The sequence below is a fragment of the Pelodiscus sinensis genome, chromosome 14 (assembly GCF_049634645.1).
Source record: "Pelodiscus sinensis isolate JC-2024 chromosome 14, ASM4963464v1, whole genome shotgun sequence".
Taxonomy (NCBI): domain Eukaryota; kingdom Metazoa; phylum Chordata; order Testudines; family Trionychidae; genus Pelodiscus; species Pelodiscus sinensis.
In genome coordinates, this window is record NC_134724.1 from 40,673,335 (window position 1) to 40,691,323 (window position 17,989).

At 40.0% G+C, this 17,989-nt stretch overlaps 1 protein-coding gene across 2 annotated transcripts in view; it reads right to left on the reverse strand.

The window, feature by feature from the left end:
• Positions 1–13,411: 13,411 nt before the first annotated feature.
• Positions 13,412–17,989, reverse strand: part of RAB8B (RAB8B, member RAS oncogene family) — a 44,869-nt gene continuing 40,291 nt past the window's right edge. For both annotated transcript variants that reach the window (XM_075897644.1, XM_075897645.1), the window contains exon 8: positions 13,412–17,721. In XM_075897644.1, the coding sequence (XP_075753759.1) occupies positions 17,629–17,721 (93 nt within the window). In that variant the 3' untranslated portion in view covers positions 13,412–17,628. The remainder of the gene's footprint in view (positions 17,722–17,989) is intronic.

Here is a 17,989-nt window from a genome sequence, read left to right on the forward strand (position 1 = left end):
GACAAAATGACATTGACCAGAAGAAAGGACCAAAAATTACATACCTGTTCAAGTTTGTCCTAAATTACCTGGAGCAAGTAATAATCAAATGCTTGTCAAATGCATAAGAACTTGGGGAGATGTAAACAGCAAGTATTCTAGCTAGACATGAGGGCCAAATATCTCATTATGCTAGTTTCATAAAATCTTAGAAATGTAGGGCTGAAAGGGACCTCAAGAAATTAATGTTGGCTGCCTTGAATATTTTAAATAGAAAGGCAGAGTAAAAATATTTAATTAAGTTAAATAAATAAATTAAATAAATGTTGAGAACCTTTTTAATTTATTAATCATAAACTTGAGCTTAATGGGCTATTCATGCCACATATTTCCCACAAAACACAAACATCTAAAGACACTCATTAATTTATCACAACTGTATTAGTGTATCTATTTCTACTTCCCTGCTAAAAATTAGTATGGGCACTTCTCCAATAGTGGGAGCATGTAGGTGTATTGTGTCTCCTAGTCTTGCTAGCAGAGATCATCCAATGGCATATGGTTTGATAGCTGCTAATCACAGTGGACAGTGTACGCTAGCAACTATTAGTTGAGCTGTAAGAGTGGGAAATATAGGCAGAAGAGGCTAGTACAGATATAGTCACAGTCCTTTAGATAGTCAGTGGGATATGAACCTACAGCCTCAGTGTTAGAAGCATGTGTCTCTACTACTTGAACTAAAGACTCCTGAATTAGTTGCTGTATAGGACTGTGTGTGTCAGTTGCCAACAGGTGATGAAAACTATACTCCTCTTCTATGATTCACATATATATAACCTAAATTCTTCCTCACATTATATTGTGCTAATTTTATTTACACTTTATGTATGAATTATGGAGGTGGTAATGCAATACTTTTTATCAGTCAACTTTCCATTACAATCATTAAGTGATTGTATGAAATGAGTATTCAGCAATACTTGGCATGTTACGAGATTACACCATAGATGGTTTTGATTAATTAGTTGTATGAATTTAACAATTCAATTATTTGAAGAGAAATTTTAAATAGAATTATCTTCTCATGAGTACATTTAAAGTTTTCGCTGGCTCCAGAATTATTTCCATTATGCATTTTCAAGTGTTCAGCGTAGAGTAACTCTGTGGCCTCAGAAGACAATAGGAGATTTACCATAGATTTCAATGGGAACGAAATCAAACTAATCATGATCTTCAATATAGAGAATCTCTCTGGAACTTGTATTGCTGAAACTTTAGGTGTGGCACTAGAATAACATCTCAGCAATTTGATAGGCTCATTCATGACTTGCCAGGCAGGAAATCAATTGCATCAGAAGTGGACCTGAAACAGAATACCAGATCTGAACACCAATCAACATTGGGGACGTTCTAGTCTGAATTTTGTAGCTTGGATCCATTTCCATTCTGAATATCCTTGGCATACACTATTGAAAAATTAGCATTAAGAAATAGGGTAGCTACTAATATCATAATTACCAAGAAAATATGTTTGAACTTTCAGATTGAGCACACTGATATAAGTTATGCAGATAACAGTCTAACTCGGTAGCCTCATCCTTCCCCTTTTTCCTACTAATTATTTGTTTATGCATTGTCAGGCTAGAGTGTAAACTCCTTGAAACAAGAATTTTGTCTGTAAAGCACCTAGGAGACCCAGAGTTCTACTAGCATATAAGTTTTGTGAGCTCAGAGGTTTGGGAAGCTTTCATGAGAAGCAGAAAGAAAGGGACAAAGGGAAGTTAAATTAAATCCAGAAAGCTTTCTGTAAAGTTGACTCTGAAAACCAAATTCTCACTATTATTTTTTACTAATCACTCTAATAAACCTCATGATGCAACAAACTAGAATGACAGAATGAATGGAGTTAGACCTAGGATCACCTTGGCCAAATATGCAATTCTCCCAGAATTCTTTGGTGTTCATTAGGATTTGCTCAGGATGACCAGTACCAATGCCTGCCACTTATTTTCACAAACACCAAAAGATGGGCAGCAGAACAATGACCAAAGTAATGAATGCTGAAAGACAGTACTAGCCCTCATTACTGATAAAGCACTAACTGTACAGACATAGACAGTGTTTTCATTTGTTCACACCACCTCTGGCTCAGACTTGTAGTACGAGTATCCATTAACACCTCCAACAGTCTACACAAGAGAACACAAAACTCCATGTACTTTGCAGACACATTAGCAACAGCTGTAAATGCAATTAACAAGGCAGCCAAAACCATATATTTGTACCTAAGGGTATGGCTACACTGCAGAGCTATTTCGGGATACCAGGAGTATCCCGAAATAGCTATTCTGCATCTATTGAAGCAGTCCATTATTTTTAAATAGGTTTCAAAATAACAGGTGGCTTATTCCAACATGCCGATAACCCTCGGTCCATGAGGATTAAGGGAAATTTCAGAACTAGTTATTTTGAAATTATTACGAAAAAAGTTATTTCGAGCTAAAGGTGCTGTGTAGATGCACCCTCAATGACTGGTACTGATATAATTATCCCAGGACTTACACATCATAGCAAAGCTATTCACACAACTGATCAGATCTACTGCTCCTCCTTTATTATAAATAAGAAATAGGGACTGTTTTCCTTGTCTTCCGGTGGATGGTTTCAAATCCTTACTTTTGTCCCATCCCTGCCTCTTCCAAAGTCACATTTATAACCTGAAACAAATTCATTTACTGAGGAAAAGACAAAGAAAAACAATAAATGGGATTTAAACTTCAAAATTTCTTGACAGGAAGAAAAACTCTGCTTACTAGTATTGTACAGCAGAATGAAGAAAGTGACTAATGGCCATATCGGCAGGAGAATGTAGGCACCTAACTGACAGTTTAGGCACAATCTATCATTTATGTGCCATCGTCATCCTCCAACTGCATGCGCAGTTGCTACATGACTCCGTAGGTCACTAAATGTTCACTGTTAATTAGCCCAAGTGCCTACGTTTTCTGCCAGTGAGCACAGCTGCCTCAGTCTAGGCACTTGTGCAACTTTCTTACACTTCAGCCCTGTAGTAAGATGAGGGCCTGAAACAAAACCCATGTAGCACAGGCCTGGTTTGAAGCCTGAGGCCCAGCTAACAATGGACAAAACTTGGCTAATATAAAGCAAAGCTAAGCTGTGAGTAAGAGGCAGGCTCCTGCTCATAGAACTTGGCCCAAACAGGGCTGAGAGTGCAAAGCACTAACTGGTAACAGGCCCAGGTGCAGAACAGCAATTGGTACTGGTCATAAGCTAAAGCACATTCCAAAAGTACCACCAGCTTGTTAAGAAAGACCTTGCTACTCTCACTCCTCAGAGATACACACCCAGGTTCAGGAAAGGGTCTAAAAACTGAGAGCTGATGGATAGAGCTGATCTAATCAAACCATGAGGTACAGGGTGATGGGTGGTATTTAAGCAGCACCAGAGGGTGGTAACCTGACACATCAGGAGTGATGTGTAACTTGTTTGTACCTGTATATCAAGTGGTGTCTTGAAAGGGGGGGCAGTGGGACCTCCCACTGATTGAGCTGAGACATATGAGTGGTGTCTACTGACAACGATGACTGTACTTCACTGAACAATAAACTTGGCCAGGTGCCTTCAACCCTTAGCTGGTTTGTGGTCTTTGGGGGCTCTCTTGGAGTCCGCTGTGCTGATTAATTGAGCACACATCACTGAGCACACACGCATGCAGCCTTCTGGTCATCATCAATGATGGAACAGAAAACCTGTCAGCATACCACACCAGTAAATCCTGAGCTACTGCATCAATGACCCTACTATAAGCCCCAGCGGATTCTCAAAACAGACTTTCCCCTGTTTATCTTGCCTGAGGGGACTGCTCCAGTAGGCATGCTCAGAGCACACCAAATCCTACACAAGAGGGGGTGGGTGAAGAAGAGGAGTCCCCCCCCCCCACTCCACTTATAACTTTTATCTCAGTAGTTAGAGCACTAGCCCAGGATGTGGGCAACTTAAATTCAGTTCTCTCCTCTGCCTGATCTGGAGAAGGGATTTGAAGAGGCGTCTCTCACCTCTTAGGAGAGTTTCCTGATCACTGGTGTATGGGGTATTCTGGGGCTGAAGTCTCTCATTCTAGTGCCCTGAAGCTCTCCCATTGCATATAAATAAAGATATAGTCAATGGAGCAGGGGGCTGGAACCCGGGTCTCCTTGTTTCTAGGTGGGCCCTGTAACCAGGGGGTTCTACATGCTCCCAGACTCTCTGCTCCAATGGCTATTTTTAAAGATCTAACACACTTCTTCCGATTATTGCTGTTTATTTCTGCGTTTCATGTAGCTTGAGCCATAATTATAAAGGGGCAAATGCTGCAAGGTTGGCCTGGCCAAACTGCAGTGGACTATTTAAATGCAAATAAATGTTTTACTTTATCATATTTAGGGTTTGTTTGTTTTTGCTTAAACCACATAGTATACATTTCTCTATATATTTAGAAAATGTAAACTGTAAGTATAATCCAGTTGGCAACACCCCTTTAAAAGGAAGCAATTTTTAAATGTTTTCCAAACTTAAGACTTTCTAAAAGTACTATAATTGGTACCATTAAAGGAAAAAAAATCAAACGAGGCATCTGGAATCAGTGTTAGTTCCCAACTCAGTACAGTATACATAAAAAGATAGTTAAATCACAGGGTATCCAAAAACGAAGACACAAATAAAAGCAAATATAGTACACAAACTAGATCGTTTTCCCATGTTTTTGTCCAGATGTCACAAAAATACCAGTCATGAAATGGACAGTCATGTGTAGTGTGTGTGTGCCACTTCAGATGACAATGTTCAAATATCAAGAATAATGCAGTCAGGTACAGGATATACCAGACACCACACCAAACTCCAATTTCCCCTTGCTAACCGGAATGTTTGTTAAGCGCATACAACACTGTTTTTCTCTGATTAGCAATAAGGCAGGAAAGAGGTGGCTTGAAAACCTCAGAGAATCAAAGGTGCCAACTGGGCAGTTATATAACTGGATAAAGGTGACCGTTCTGATTTCTAAAGCATGAAACATCACAGATGATCCTGTAGAAGCACATCATGCTTACAGTTTCTCTTGAGGAAAGGCAACTCAAATGGCAATAAGCTAGTGAAGAGAAAAGTAGAGTTAGGTGTGTTTTAAATTTGAACCAGAGAGGAACAAAGCCTCCCTCGGGCCTGGTTTAAATTACAAGTTTAGGTGGAATTTAGCCACATTATGTCAATTTTATAACAATGAGTGCACATCACCACGCCCATTCTGCCAGCTTTAAGGGCTGTTTTCAAGTCTGTTTCAGTACCCCTTGTCAAGAGGTATGACTGTACTTTTGACCTTGCATGGTCGACTTAGGTAATGCAGACACAGCACTATGAAAATCGATGTTCTTAAACTCCAGGTGTCGTCCTACAGTGCACCAATGTGACAGCACTTTCCACTCCGCTGCTCTCCAGGTGCACAGGAAAAGCCCCTGGAGAATCTGAATTTCATTTTCTGCTTGAGCAGCATGGCGAGCAGAGCAGACAGCACACCTGGCCATGCATGCCCAGGGTTGCAAACGAGCTCCAGCGTGGAGAGTGACAAGATCCAGGATCTGATTGCTGTGTGGGGAGAGGAATCTGTGCAGGCAGAACTCGGAAGCAGCAGAAACACTGATACCTGTGCCAAAATTCACAGAGGGCATGGTGGAGAAAGGATGCGCCAGGGTGTGCTGCATGAAGATACAGGTGCTCAGGCAGGCATACCAGAAGGCAAAGAAGGCAAACAGAGAGTTTGGGTCAGCGCTGCAAACATACCACTTCTATGAGCGGCTGCATGGGATTCTAGGGGGGGACCCAACAGTGTCCCAAGACAGCCTATAGATACCACCCAACAGACTCTTCAGGCAACAACAGAGAGGACATTGTTGATGAGGAGGACATTGTTGATGAGGAAGTTTATTTCTTAGATCTTCTCTTAAAACAAAATTAGCATCATATTTAAATTACATGAACTCAAACTTTTGAAGTCACAATGATGTGAAACAGCACCATCTAGTGACTGAATACTACCAATTCCATTGAGAAGGTTGGTTAAGAACATTTCAGTTTCTTCATAACACATCTTAACAGTTTGATTTGAGTTTTAACAACAGGAAATTTGGGAACACCTCTTATGCAACAAGGAAGGTGAAAACTTAACATGCCAAGTGAAGTCATATTCAAAGACCGAAGAATTCTAAGGAATCTCTCAATTTCATTCTTATATTCTATTTTTATTGAAAACCGTCTATTGGCCAATTTTTTTTCAGTTTTTGGGTATCGTAGGATTATTTTGTTTAAAAAACAAAATTTTGCCCTGTGGCAGCAGACATTTGTTGCTATATAAATCATTTAATTGAAATCTCAATTTTCAGGCATAAGAAATTGAATACTTTCAGGCAGTCCAATTGCTATCTCCATTTCACAGTATCACTGTATGATCTTAGGCAAGTTTTTTTTTTTTTTTAAAGTAAATTTCCCCATTTATGAAGTAGGAATCTAAATTATAATTTCCTGTCTCCTGGGGTGTTTATAAGTATTAGTCAATGGCTGTAAAATGGCTCTCAAAATTCAAGAAAGTAACTCTTAGCCAGTATAGTGCTTTTCATTAACTTCCTTTTGATATTAATGCTAAAATTACTTGGATACCTTGTGATTACATAAACTGAACATCTATAAAGTAAGTTCTTGCATGCCTAGTAGAGTCTACAAGACTTTGTAAAACAGAAGTAAATAAACACACAGCATGGTTGCTATAGTTCACATTTTGCATGGCTACAACATTTTACAAACGATTTTTTCGAACATGACTTTTTGGGCACATGTTAAGCTAGGGGTGTTAAAGGGTAAAAGGTAACCAGCATGCTTACTGGATAACCAGTTAACTGGAGGGCTCCACTGGCAGGAGCAGCCCCACCCTCCATGTCCTAGATAGAAGGACCCACAGCCCACTGCTCACAGATGGGGCCATAGCAGCCCCTACCACCCATGGGCAGAATAACTACCGCGAGCAGTGGTTAACTGGTTAAACAAATCATTTAACTGGTTATCTCTTTTGGATGGTTTTTTACATCCCTATGTTAAATAGTTCTGACTGCATTTCATCTTACCGTAGGACAACTGTCTGACACAGATGGGTGTGGTTTCCTCCGGGCTTACAGTCATTAAGACCGTTTTAGCTTTTTGAAATAGCAACAATTTTTTTTTTTAAATTCACATTTAATGGCCATACATTCTATTTTCAACTTGCTACTTCAAACTAGTCAGATCTTATTCTTAAAACATGTAAATGAAACAAGAAAGTCACTTAAATAAATTATATGCTAAGGCCACCTCCACTCCAAGAGACGGGGGAAGGCTTTTCAAAAAAAAAGGTCTCCAGAATTTTTCAACATGGGCAAAATAACTTACCTCATCTCATTCTCAGAAACGTCTGAAATATTTTGGTTGAAATTCTAAAAAAAAAAAAATCAGCCTGTGATAGACATCCAGCATGGAAAATTTCAGATCATATGGCTGAAGACAGGCAAAGATGTACACAATTGAAAATAGGATATTATTATAAGAAGTATTGGGCAGCCTTCATACTAGACAGTGCTAACAGCCACACCTATAATATTTTAGTTCTGGTACGCAGTCCCAAGAAAACCTAAGCCAAACGTTCTCTTCCTGGTCACGTACTGCCCTCTCTGGCTCTTCTGCCTGCCATGCTTGAAGGATTAAACGCTGCCTTCTATCAAGGAAGTCTTCATCCTCTCTGATCGAGCGTAGGATCAACACTTGGGCCTCCAGTCCTCTAATTTTTTCATCCAAAATGTCGACCAGCTTGCACTTCATGCAGATGAAATCTGTTCTTTCTTCTGGGAGGAAGACAGACACGGCACACGCCATTCAGGGAACAACAGCAGACCTATCACCATCCATTGCTGCTGTCCTGGAGAAGGGAATTAAAAAGAAAGGCAAGAGAACCTCGCCCCCTACCCTCTCCCCTTCCCAACTCCCTCTCTAAACTCCCTGTTAGCACTCACCTGTTGGCAAGCTCCTTGGTTGCTTGCCCACTGCCTTATAAAGCCCTGGAGTGCCTGAAAGTCCCTCCCCCTAGCAAGGCTCAGCCAATCAGCAGAGGCTTCTAGAATTCAAACTTTAATTAGAAGCCAACAGCTTTCACCTACCAATCACAGCACACACTCCATGAGGGGGAGGGCAAAGGGGAAGTCCCTTGTGTGATAGTCAGTACAGAGTGACTGAGTCATTGGACAGTGTTAATCATGATGAGTAAGGGTACCATGACTGTGTGGGCCAGGTGGGAGCAATCAGCATGATGTTTCCTCTCTCTTTTCACTTTCAGCAGGACTTTCAGAATGAGAGAGAATGGGGAAAATGGTATAGAAAAACCAAACAACTCATTCCATGGGAGGAGAGTGTACCCCATGGAGTGTTGTTCAATCTTAAGTCTTAGAGCATTTCTTGTTTTGAGAAGTACACAACAGGTCTGCTGTTGTTATCTTCCATTGCGGGAATACATCATGTAGATCAGCTTTGTATCCCATTTGTCATAAAGTGGGAACTTGGGGGTGAGATTGTCTGTTGTCATGTTGTGTACTCAGAGCAGATATTAATATACTGTGTGTCAAAGTCAGACGGGACTCACTCAGATTTGTCAGACCGCTCTGTTTATTAGCGAAGCCACTCTGCTAATTCACCCAGAAAAATGTGAGTACCCCACAAGATTCAAACTTCTTGATTTATACAGTCAAAAGAAAGCCAAGTTAACAGGATTAAAAAGAGGGGCAAAACTTCACATGATTAGTGTGAGGCTAGTCAAGTATCTTCATTTCCACATCAAGCACACAGCAATCTCCTGTCCATATCTCCCTAGTTATCTCAATTGCTTTCTGCCTAACACCTAATGTTCCTTTTCCTATTAGCTCAGGCCCACCTGGCTAGCACTCTGATCTGCTTACCTACAAACAACATTAACATACTTTTCTTCTTCCTCTTAAAAGACAAACAGTATTCCTTCAACTTGTTCAATTATTACAGCACAATTCATCTTTCTCTTACAGTATAATTCTTTCTAGTTTCATATGTGGGAAATGCACCAGTTCCATGGTTGTAGTGCTTCCATGCACAGGAAATGCGATCTGATGCCCCCCTAATGGTTAATGAAATACATGCAGGCCACATTGCCAATCACGACTTTTTAGTGCATGTCTGATCAGAGAAAATGAGCATGCACATTTGACTGCTCTAAGTTAGAGCAGGTTAACATGAAGGCACATCATTTCGGATAGCAACCATTTGCTTTGCACTGTGCTCCCCATCCAGTGAAAGATGCATCAATGGTCGGGAGTAACGATGGGGAGGCTGAACAAATGGGATTCCAGTACTTGCATTCACTGCGTCTGCGCACCAGTCCAAGGATGGTTTGTCCATGGTGGGCACCAATAATAACTAGGATGAGCTGTCTCTGGTCTATTAAACAAACTGAACCAGGCCTGGTGACAGCACCTTGTGTAGCCCGGCATGAGCTATGACTGATATGCCTGTGGCAACTGCCCCAGACTGCGGGGCCCAGGGCAGTCTGGGGAGCAAGAGGGAGGCCTGGCACTGGCAACAGGGGTCAGACCCACCCCTGCATTCACTGGCAACAGTAGGAAGCACAGCAACCTGGCCTAGGCCACTCTGCTCCTGCAGCCATGTCGCCTGGGTGGGGGCAGGAGGGGGGGAAAGTTTGGGAAAAGGGGTGGGATCTCCCCCTGCACTCCCCAGTGGCAGAAAATGGAGTGGAGTGAGCTGGGGCCACTGGAGAGTAGAGGGGGGCTGGCTCCTTCTGCCACTAATGCCCCAAGCCACTTCACTCAGTTTGGGGCCAGAGGCAGGGGCAGATGGTCCCAGGCCTCGCACCACCTTCGGGAGGGCCCTATGCCCCAGGAGCTGGAAGCAATGTCGTTCTACAGGCACCTTGATCAAAAACCGTCAAAACTACCACTCTGAGGTGAAGGGCTGAGAGGAAGGTGGCTGAGATCTGACTGCTTTCACATGGAGAACCTAGGCTTCTTACTCTGTGACTCATAAGATCTCTGTTACAAGTACTGAGATGTGCATTGTGATGAGTGGGGCTGGAATGGTGGCAGAGGCAGGGCCATAGATCCCAAGGGATCAGAGAGTTGCCTTTTGATTCTTCAACATATGAAAGGACGTGTCAGCTTTCTCTGAAAATAACTTTGTCCCTTCAAAAAGAAAGGTCTTTCATCATAATCCAGCATGGATTGGAGGAATGTGTTAGCCAACAGTTGGCCCTCGTTGACCATGGCCTTAAAATTGGTTCTTGGGACAATCAGGAATTTGCTCAATAAAAGGAACAAAGTTTCATATAGTCGTTACCCAAAAAATTCCCACTGGAGACCACCCAGGGTTACACTACTATGGGTTTATGGATTGAGAAATTAACACTCTACCATGTGCACTACAAGGTTAAACTAAAGAGGACAGAGCTGTCACTAAAGGTTTAAAATAAAGGGGAACCAGCTCTCTCTCTCTCACACACACACACCCCTTCATTCATTCACACACACACATTCATTCCTGCCCTCAGGCACTCATACACCTACACAGGCATATGGTTTGCAGAAGGAGCCAATGCATGTTGGTTCTGGAAGGTCTGTCTGCTGGGGTTCTGGTCAGGAAAGAAACTGGCTGCAGAAAGAGGATATTCCCCAAAATCCAGGTATTAGGATTTTGGGGGAGGGGGGAGTTTTTGTACCAAAGCCTGTAGAAATCAGGTTTTTGGGACGCTTTTGGAGGCTCCCATTGCCAGAGTGGGGAACAGCCATGACACCTTTCCTCCCCATTTACCATGTAAGCATTTTTTCCAGAGATTATCTTTATGTTTTCCCTAGTTACTCTGTAATATCTAGCAACCAAGTACACTTTGTCTTTTGCTTTGTAATAATTACCACTTTATTTGAAGTAGGAATAAGATCCTCCGGAAAAGGGCACTTTTTCCGGAGGATCGGGGCCAGTCTAGACGCTCTTTTCCGGCTTTTTTAAAAGCCGGAAAAAAGCGGCGGACATTTTTATTTAAATGCCGCGGGGGATATTTAAATCCCCCGCGGATTTCCCTACGACGACTAGTGAAATTTACACGCCCCTTCCGGAAAAGGGGCCAGTGTAGACGTAGCCCTACAGTGGAGGACCTAGAGGGACACTACTGAAAGAAGTGATCTTTTTGGGGACAGATAAAGCACTGAAGTGAAATTAATTTTACCCAAATAAAGATGAGAACTTACACAAGTTTTAATGAAAAACCATTATCTTTAAATGAGTAAAATTTAAATGGGAGGTGGAGGGAAGAGACTAGAATAACTGAATATACACAAATTACATTTTCCTCCTGCCCACAATAGCATCTTACTGTTAGATCTCCAAGACTTAAGACAAAGGGTTCCATTATTAGATGTGCCGATCATAAAAAAAAACCATTGAAATCAGGAGCAGCAAGCTATCTGCACATCTGAAAACCCAGTCCAGAAGTCTGCAGGTCTCTTACAGGTCTTTAGGTGATGTACAAGACATACCAAGAAGGTGTGGTCCACGACAGGAGTTCTTATGAAGTTCTCAGAATGAAGAAGTTTGAAATAACTTAAATGCAAGATATCCAAGAAAATATGTAAGCAAGATTTTAGCAACTGTTTAGGCACTCGTGCAATCAATGGCAAAGATGTAGTAGTGATTACGTATTGGCACTGTGCCAAAGTGAGAATCGAACTAGGAGGCAAAAAATTAGGTAAATTATGCCATCAGCAGAATCTGAATTCAATTGAAGTTTTAAAGTTTATAGACCAGAAGTAAGGATGAGAAGGTCTCAGGAAGATATTTTTAAAATAAAAGATATTCTAGAAAAGTATTAAGACTAGATGTCTTTTTATTTTTTAATTTTCCCATTTTGATGCAATGGATTCAATCCTCTCTCAACCAGTCCCTGTTTAAAATTACAAGGGCATTGCTAAGTGTCAAAGTTAACTATCAATTGCCAAGATCAGTACTGCTAGTACTGTAAATTAGCGCATATAACCGGTGCACCAGTATTACCCGCATCTGTGTATAACCCATGGTTTTCCCTGATTGAGTAAAAAAAAATCTTGTATACCCCGCGCCCGTGTATAGCCCACAGGAGATGAACCACGGGTAATGTTAATGCAAAGCACCTGTAATCAAGTGTTAATGAGCCGCAGCTGATAATGCCAAGCACTAAGTAGGCTACAACCCTTATCACTGGTATATAACCCCTTTGAACCACACCACTTTTCCATTCATTTATTCCTTCAGTGGTTTTAAACTTGTATTTTAAGCCTTTTAAACATGCCTAAGTACAAATCCTACACAGCTGATTTTAAATTGTGTGTCGAGGCAAATGTGAAATTCTTCCCAACATTGAATCTTCAAGCTCTGATTCAGAGTACAACAGCGATTCTGATTCTGCACCACAGACCTCAACTGTCACCGAAGCCGATCTAGCCTTGGCTATGGATTTTATGGATGTTTTTAAAGACAATGACTATGACGAGAATTTCGATAACTCATACACTGAGGAGGATGCTGCTGGCGCTGATTCTAGAGATCAGAGGGAATGCGAATGCGAAGACGGCTTTTTTAAATTGTTTTTATTCTTTTACTAGTTGCACAGTAAACTAATGAATTTTAATATATTTTAATATAACTGCCTCTATTATTAAATTAAAATTTGCTGCTTTTCTCAAGTCAGTCAGTCTGGTCTTCCTTTCAGTTAAAAAAAAACCCACCTGTATTACATGTGGACGAGTATAGCCTGCTGGGAAGGGGGGGGGGGGGGGGGGGAGAGAAAGACAGGGTATATAAAACTTAGCATAACCCGCGGTTTATACTTGCTAATGTATGGTAATAGAATTGTTAGGACTTACTTTTGACAGACACCTCAATACTTATTCAGCACTTGAAGGAGACTGGCCAATCCTGGTAATTACCGGGTCAATCAATAACATGAGTCTGAGACTGCCAAAGACTATTGGACAATGAAACACCTCTTCCCCCCCTTCACACTTATTTAATCACAGATGTCCAATAGTAGACAGATAATCCAATACTTCCCACTTCTTCCGCACCCCACTCTGGTAATGCAGGATTGCACCCATTTTACATTTACTAACATTTGTCTAGTCTTGCTTCGGGAGAGTATTCCCACTCCCTAAACAAACAGTTTTCATAAGATACCCAGTGTTCCCTTCCAGTAACCACCTTAATGTCCCCTTGTTCAGATGCAGAAGGAATTAGCTTAGGGATAGAAGTTCTTGAAGAAGATACTCCCAAAACAGTCAGTCAATTTCAGAAGCAAGCAGGCTATTCAGGAAGTTTATTGACATTAAACAAAACCTGAGACATGAGTTAAATTGGACAGTCTCCAATGTGTAATCATGTGTTATGCAAGTTGCATTCTCACTCTATTCCAAGTCTGGTTACATAGCGTTACTTTATAGAAGAAGCTGAGTACTTTTCATTATGTAATTTTATTTGAGATGCACATTGTTGTAAAAAAGGTTCACATGGAATAATAAAACCATTTTTTAAACACAGTATCAGTACACAATGATTAGGTTTACAGGTTAACATGACAAGTCCACTTTATCTGCAGGAGTTTCACATTACACCTTTGGAGCAGAGATAAAATGTGCTTAAACACACATGGTAGAACAATTATATTTGAAAGTTAAGCATTTTCTTTAGGGTCATGCTTTTTAATCTGAATTTAGTAATCGTATATTGCATTAAAATAATTGCAATCCCAAGTAAAAGTGTCATTTGCAAAATATGTTTATAAGGCCATAGGAATGCACTACATATTTAAATTCACTGGAAACAAAGAAAAAAGTGGTCAGCCCTGCCTTTACATGGCATGTTGAAATACAAGGTATATTAATAAGAGTAATGTGGCACAAGCAGGTCGAGGACAGCAGAGGGAAGGAGCCAATATCTGCAAACAGCTTATCCATAAACTTCAACCTTGTGAATTTCACTTGATTACATAATCAGATGACCGATGCATTTCAACAAGTTAGCAACACATTTATGCATTTTACATGCTATTGGTGTCTTTTCAAAGTTGCTAGACATCAAGAGTTCTTTGCAGAAAAAAATATATTTTAAAAATATACCCTTCCTCCACTTTTGGCTTGTGAAAATAATGGATGCGATCTCACAAAAAGAGGAAATGCACTTGTGACAGGAAAAGATCCCATTTATAGAACTGCACTTTTGAAAAACCTGTAGACTAAAACTACAGTAGAAACCCCCAAAGCCAACAATGGTAAATTGCATCACATTTAAATATGTGGTTTTGAAGTTTTAACATTCACTTCAAGAGATTTTAATAACCAAATCTAAATCAAGTATTCTATGTCTACTCAACAAGACCTAAGCACTTTTATGTGCATGGCTTGCTGATCACAGGATTGAAAACGAAAGCAGCATTGAGACCATATATTTTCAGATTTTGTTTTCTTACCATTGAGAAAAAACAGAACAAACTACATGAACTGGGAAGGAAGAAGAGAGCTGTGGAGGACTAAACCCTCAAACAACTAAGCCAATAGGTTCTATTCCTAACAATGCCCGCCTTTCCTTAAAGGCTAATGGAGGTCTCTAGAGCAAGGCATGTTGCACATTTGCTGCTTTGTATAAAGAATGGTGGTTGGATCAACTTGTTTTAATGGATATTAGAACATTAGTTAGCTGAGGTATAGTTAAAGAGTCCTTCAAAAATTATTATAGTTACAACAATCATACAGGTACTAGAAAAACCTGCAGCACCCAACAACTGATGCTCAGACATAACAGTTATTATTTGTCTGCTTGCCTAAAGCAAAATATATCTAGAAAAATTTCCCAGTGAAACAATCAGCTGATTTACATGCTATAATACAGCACATTTTTCTATGTCTGACAACAGACTGTATGAGGAAAGGTCTATGCTGACCGTTATCAAAAGTTAACACACTGATAAAGTGCGGCCCCTCAACTAGTTAATACTGCTGCCAAAAAAAAAAAAAAAAAAACAAACAAAAACCAAAAAAAACCCCAAAACTGTTTTACCTTACCCATAAGACCATAATGTTTTCACATGAAACTGGAGTTTTTCAGTTTCAGGAGGGAGCAGACAAAAATAATCTGTCACTAAATCCTTCTATAAAAATTGAAAAAGATGAGCATTATATGAACATTAAGCAAAGTGATATATTTACTGCATCATTTTATCATGCATAAAGTGAATTTCCTATGGTCTTACCTCAAATTTATGTACAGTTTAGCACAGCTAAATGTAAGAAAATAGCAAGGATTTTTTTTTTCTTTTTAATACAACAGAGCAGATACCCCAATTTGCTGCTGCGTCAAGAAGCACTTGATAAACTCTCACGTACAGGCTCTTTCAAAAAGGAAGTTTATGGAGACTAAATCTTGTTTGGACACAGAATCAAACAGAAGACAGAGAAAATATACCATAAGCAAAGCATTCTGTAAAAATTGCCAACCACAGAACATGTCAGTTTTGGTTTGCAGACAACCCCTGAGAAAAAATCCAAGTGGTACAACACCAAGTCAGTCAGAGGTAAATTATTAAAAATTCACAACATTCATAATTGGAGTCATAACAGTTGCTGTATAGCAAGCATTTTATTACCATACAGAAAACATAACTGCATTAGCCTCTCCCAGAAAAATGCTAAATGTACACCAGAGCAGCTATGGTGGTTTTTATTTGAACAATCTTGCTACCTCAAGAATTCTGCTGCACCTTTTAGTTTTGTAAGAATAGGAGACTGTAAATCACATCAACTTATAAGGATCGCTTTGATTGCAAGTAAGTGGCAGTGTGGGAAGAATGGTAGAAAGCCACTTAAACTTTGATGAACCAGATGAAGTTTCTCAAGTCTGTTCAGGACACTCACTAATCAAAGTACTTTTTGGATTCACTGCTGATGGCCCAAGAACTTATTCTTAGTTTCAAAATATTTGACAGATGGCAAGATAATAAATTCAATATGTGACATCCCAAGCTGACAGAGTGATCTATTACACAATGGATTGGTGGTTACCACAAAGTTAAGTGACTGTTGTGAAACAAGCAGACACATGAGAAAAGTTAGCAATTTGTCAACAAGACAACCCACCTGCCCCTCATAACAAAAGTGCTGAACACTGTCAAACTGGTAGTTAAAGCTAACAATGGTCCAAGTTTGGCACAACAAACTAAAGCACCAATTGTAATCATTCATGGAGAGAGAGCTTTGAAAAAACAAGCAAGTGATAACACACAAACTAGGATGCAGGTATTCAGAAGAGTAAAAAAGGCAACTTCAACTTGGCTTCTAGCACTGCGCCACTTTCTGATGGTTAACTTCTACCGTTGCCTGTGCAGACGGAAAGCTTTCCGCATTCAGTGTCAGCTACATAATGTGTGTTATAAGCTGGGGTGCATCATTTTCTTTACTGATTGGGCAATCACACAGGAAATTTGTTTGGGCATGCTTTTGCCATCATGGTTTACAGGAGTGATGGGAACACCCTCAGCATCACTAATTCACCCTTAGGAGCTGCAGTTACTCTTAAAAAACTCCTCTGGATTCTGTTCTCCATAGTATGAATATCCTCTTTCAATTTAGCCAAGACAAATAATGTAAGTGATATCTAAGATGTCCACCTATGCTATGCTGAAGATTTCAACTTAAGAATTATCAGAAACAAGAACAAAGGCAAAGGATCAAGTGAGCTGGGCTAATAGGAGAAGCTAGATGAAGAATGATCACTGGGGTTTATTCACATGCTTTAAAGAGTGCACTGGACTGAGACAAGAACCATGTATGCTTAGAAAACAAATCTACTCTAAAATAGATTTTTTTAGGTTGCTAAAATCAAATAGTAAAGAAACATCCTACATTCAGACTAGAAGCAGCAGTAGCCTTTGTATGAATGGATTTGTGCACTTGTACAGATTTTTAATTCAGTTTCTCAAGTTCTTAAATGGCAATTTGTTTTAATAAACCCCAACACCTTGAATATATCCATACTGCAGACATGATCACATGTGAAGAACAAAAACTACAGGAGGTGTGATTTAATCTTTTCCTTCTTGCATTTAAAAATAAATTTGTAAAAGAATGCACAAATCGGTTAAAGAATTTACTTACAGGACAATAAGATGTGCAAACTGAAGTGTTAGATTGTGCTGTAACAGGCAATAAAAGGCTAATATGGATGTGCAAAGTTAAAAGAAATGTAGCAGCATTTGCAACAGACATCAAAACAGAAAGTAATGAAGAAAATTAACTCCTGCATTTGTGTATCTCCACTTCATTGCTTCCACATTTGAGAAAAGGAGCCTGACAGGTCAATGGGCTTAGTGAGCAAAATCCACCTGGTATTTTGTTTAACGCAGTCAACGTTCATTGAAGCTCTCAGCAGCAGCTTGGTGGTATTATTTCTGAGGCTTTGTGACCCTGTGCTTTCAAAGAAGCAGAAAAGGTTCTTCTAAATGTGCTGCAGTCTATCATTAGGAGTTCATCAAAGTAGCGTGCATCGAAAGAAGCTGCTCTTCTTCGATCGATTTTCTGTTATTTTCACTGGTCCACCAGCCCCTGGTGAACTGTTGTCATTCTAGGAGAGGGGATAAAAAAAGCACACACACATACACACACACCCCAATTAAGTTATGAATGGAGAAAAGCAGTCCCAGCATTTCCCCTTCTCCTTCACTCCCCAGCCTCCAAAGTACAAGTGAAATATTAGTATCAACTTTAAGAGGGGCAAGTTTTTTAGGCGTAATTAATGATCTCTTAAGGAGCTCAATAACTTATAAAAACTCAAAATTACCCCATTTTAATTCATCCATAATGAATTCCAACTCTGAAAGAACAGCCAACTC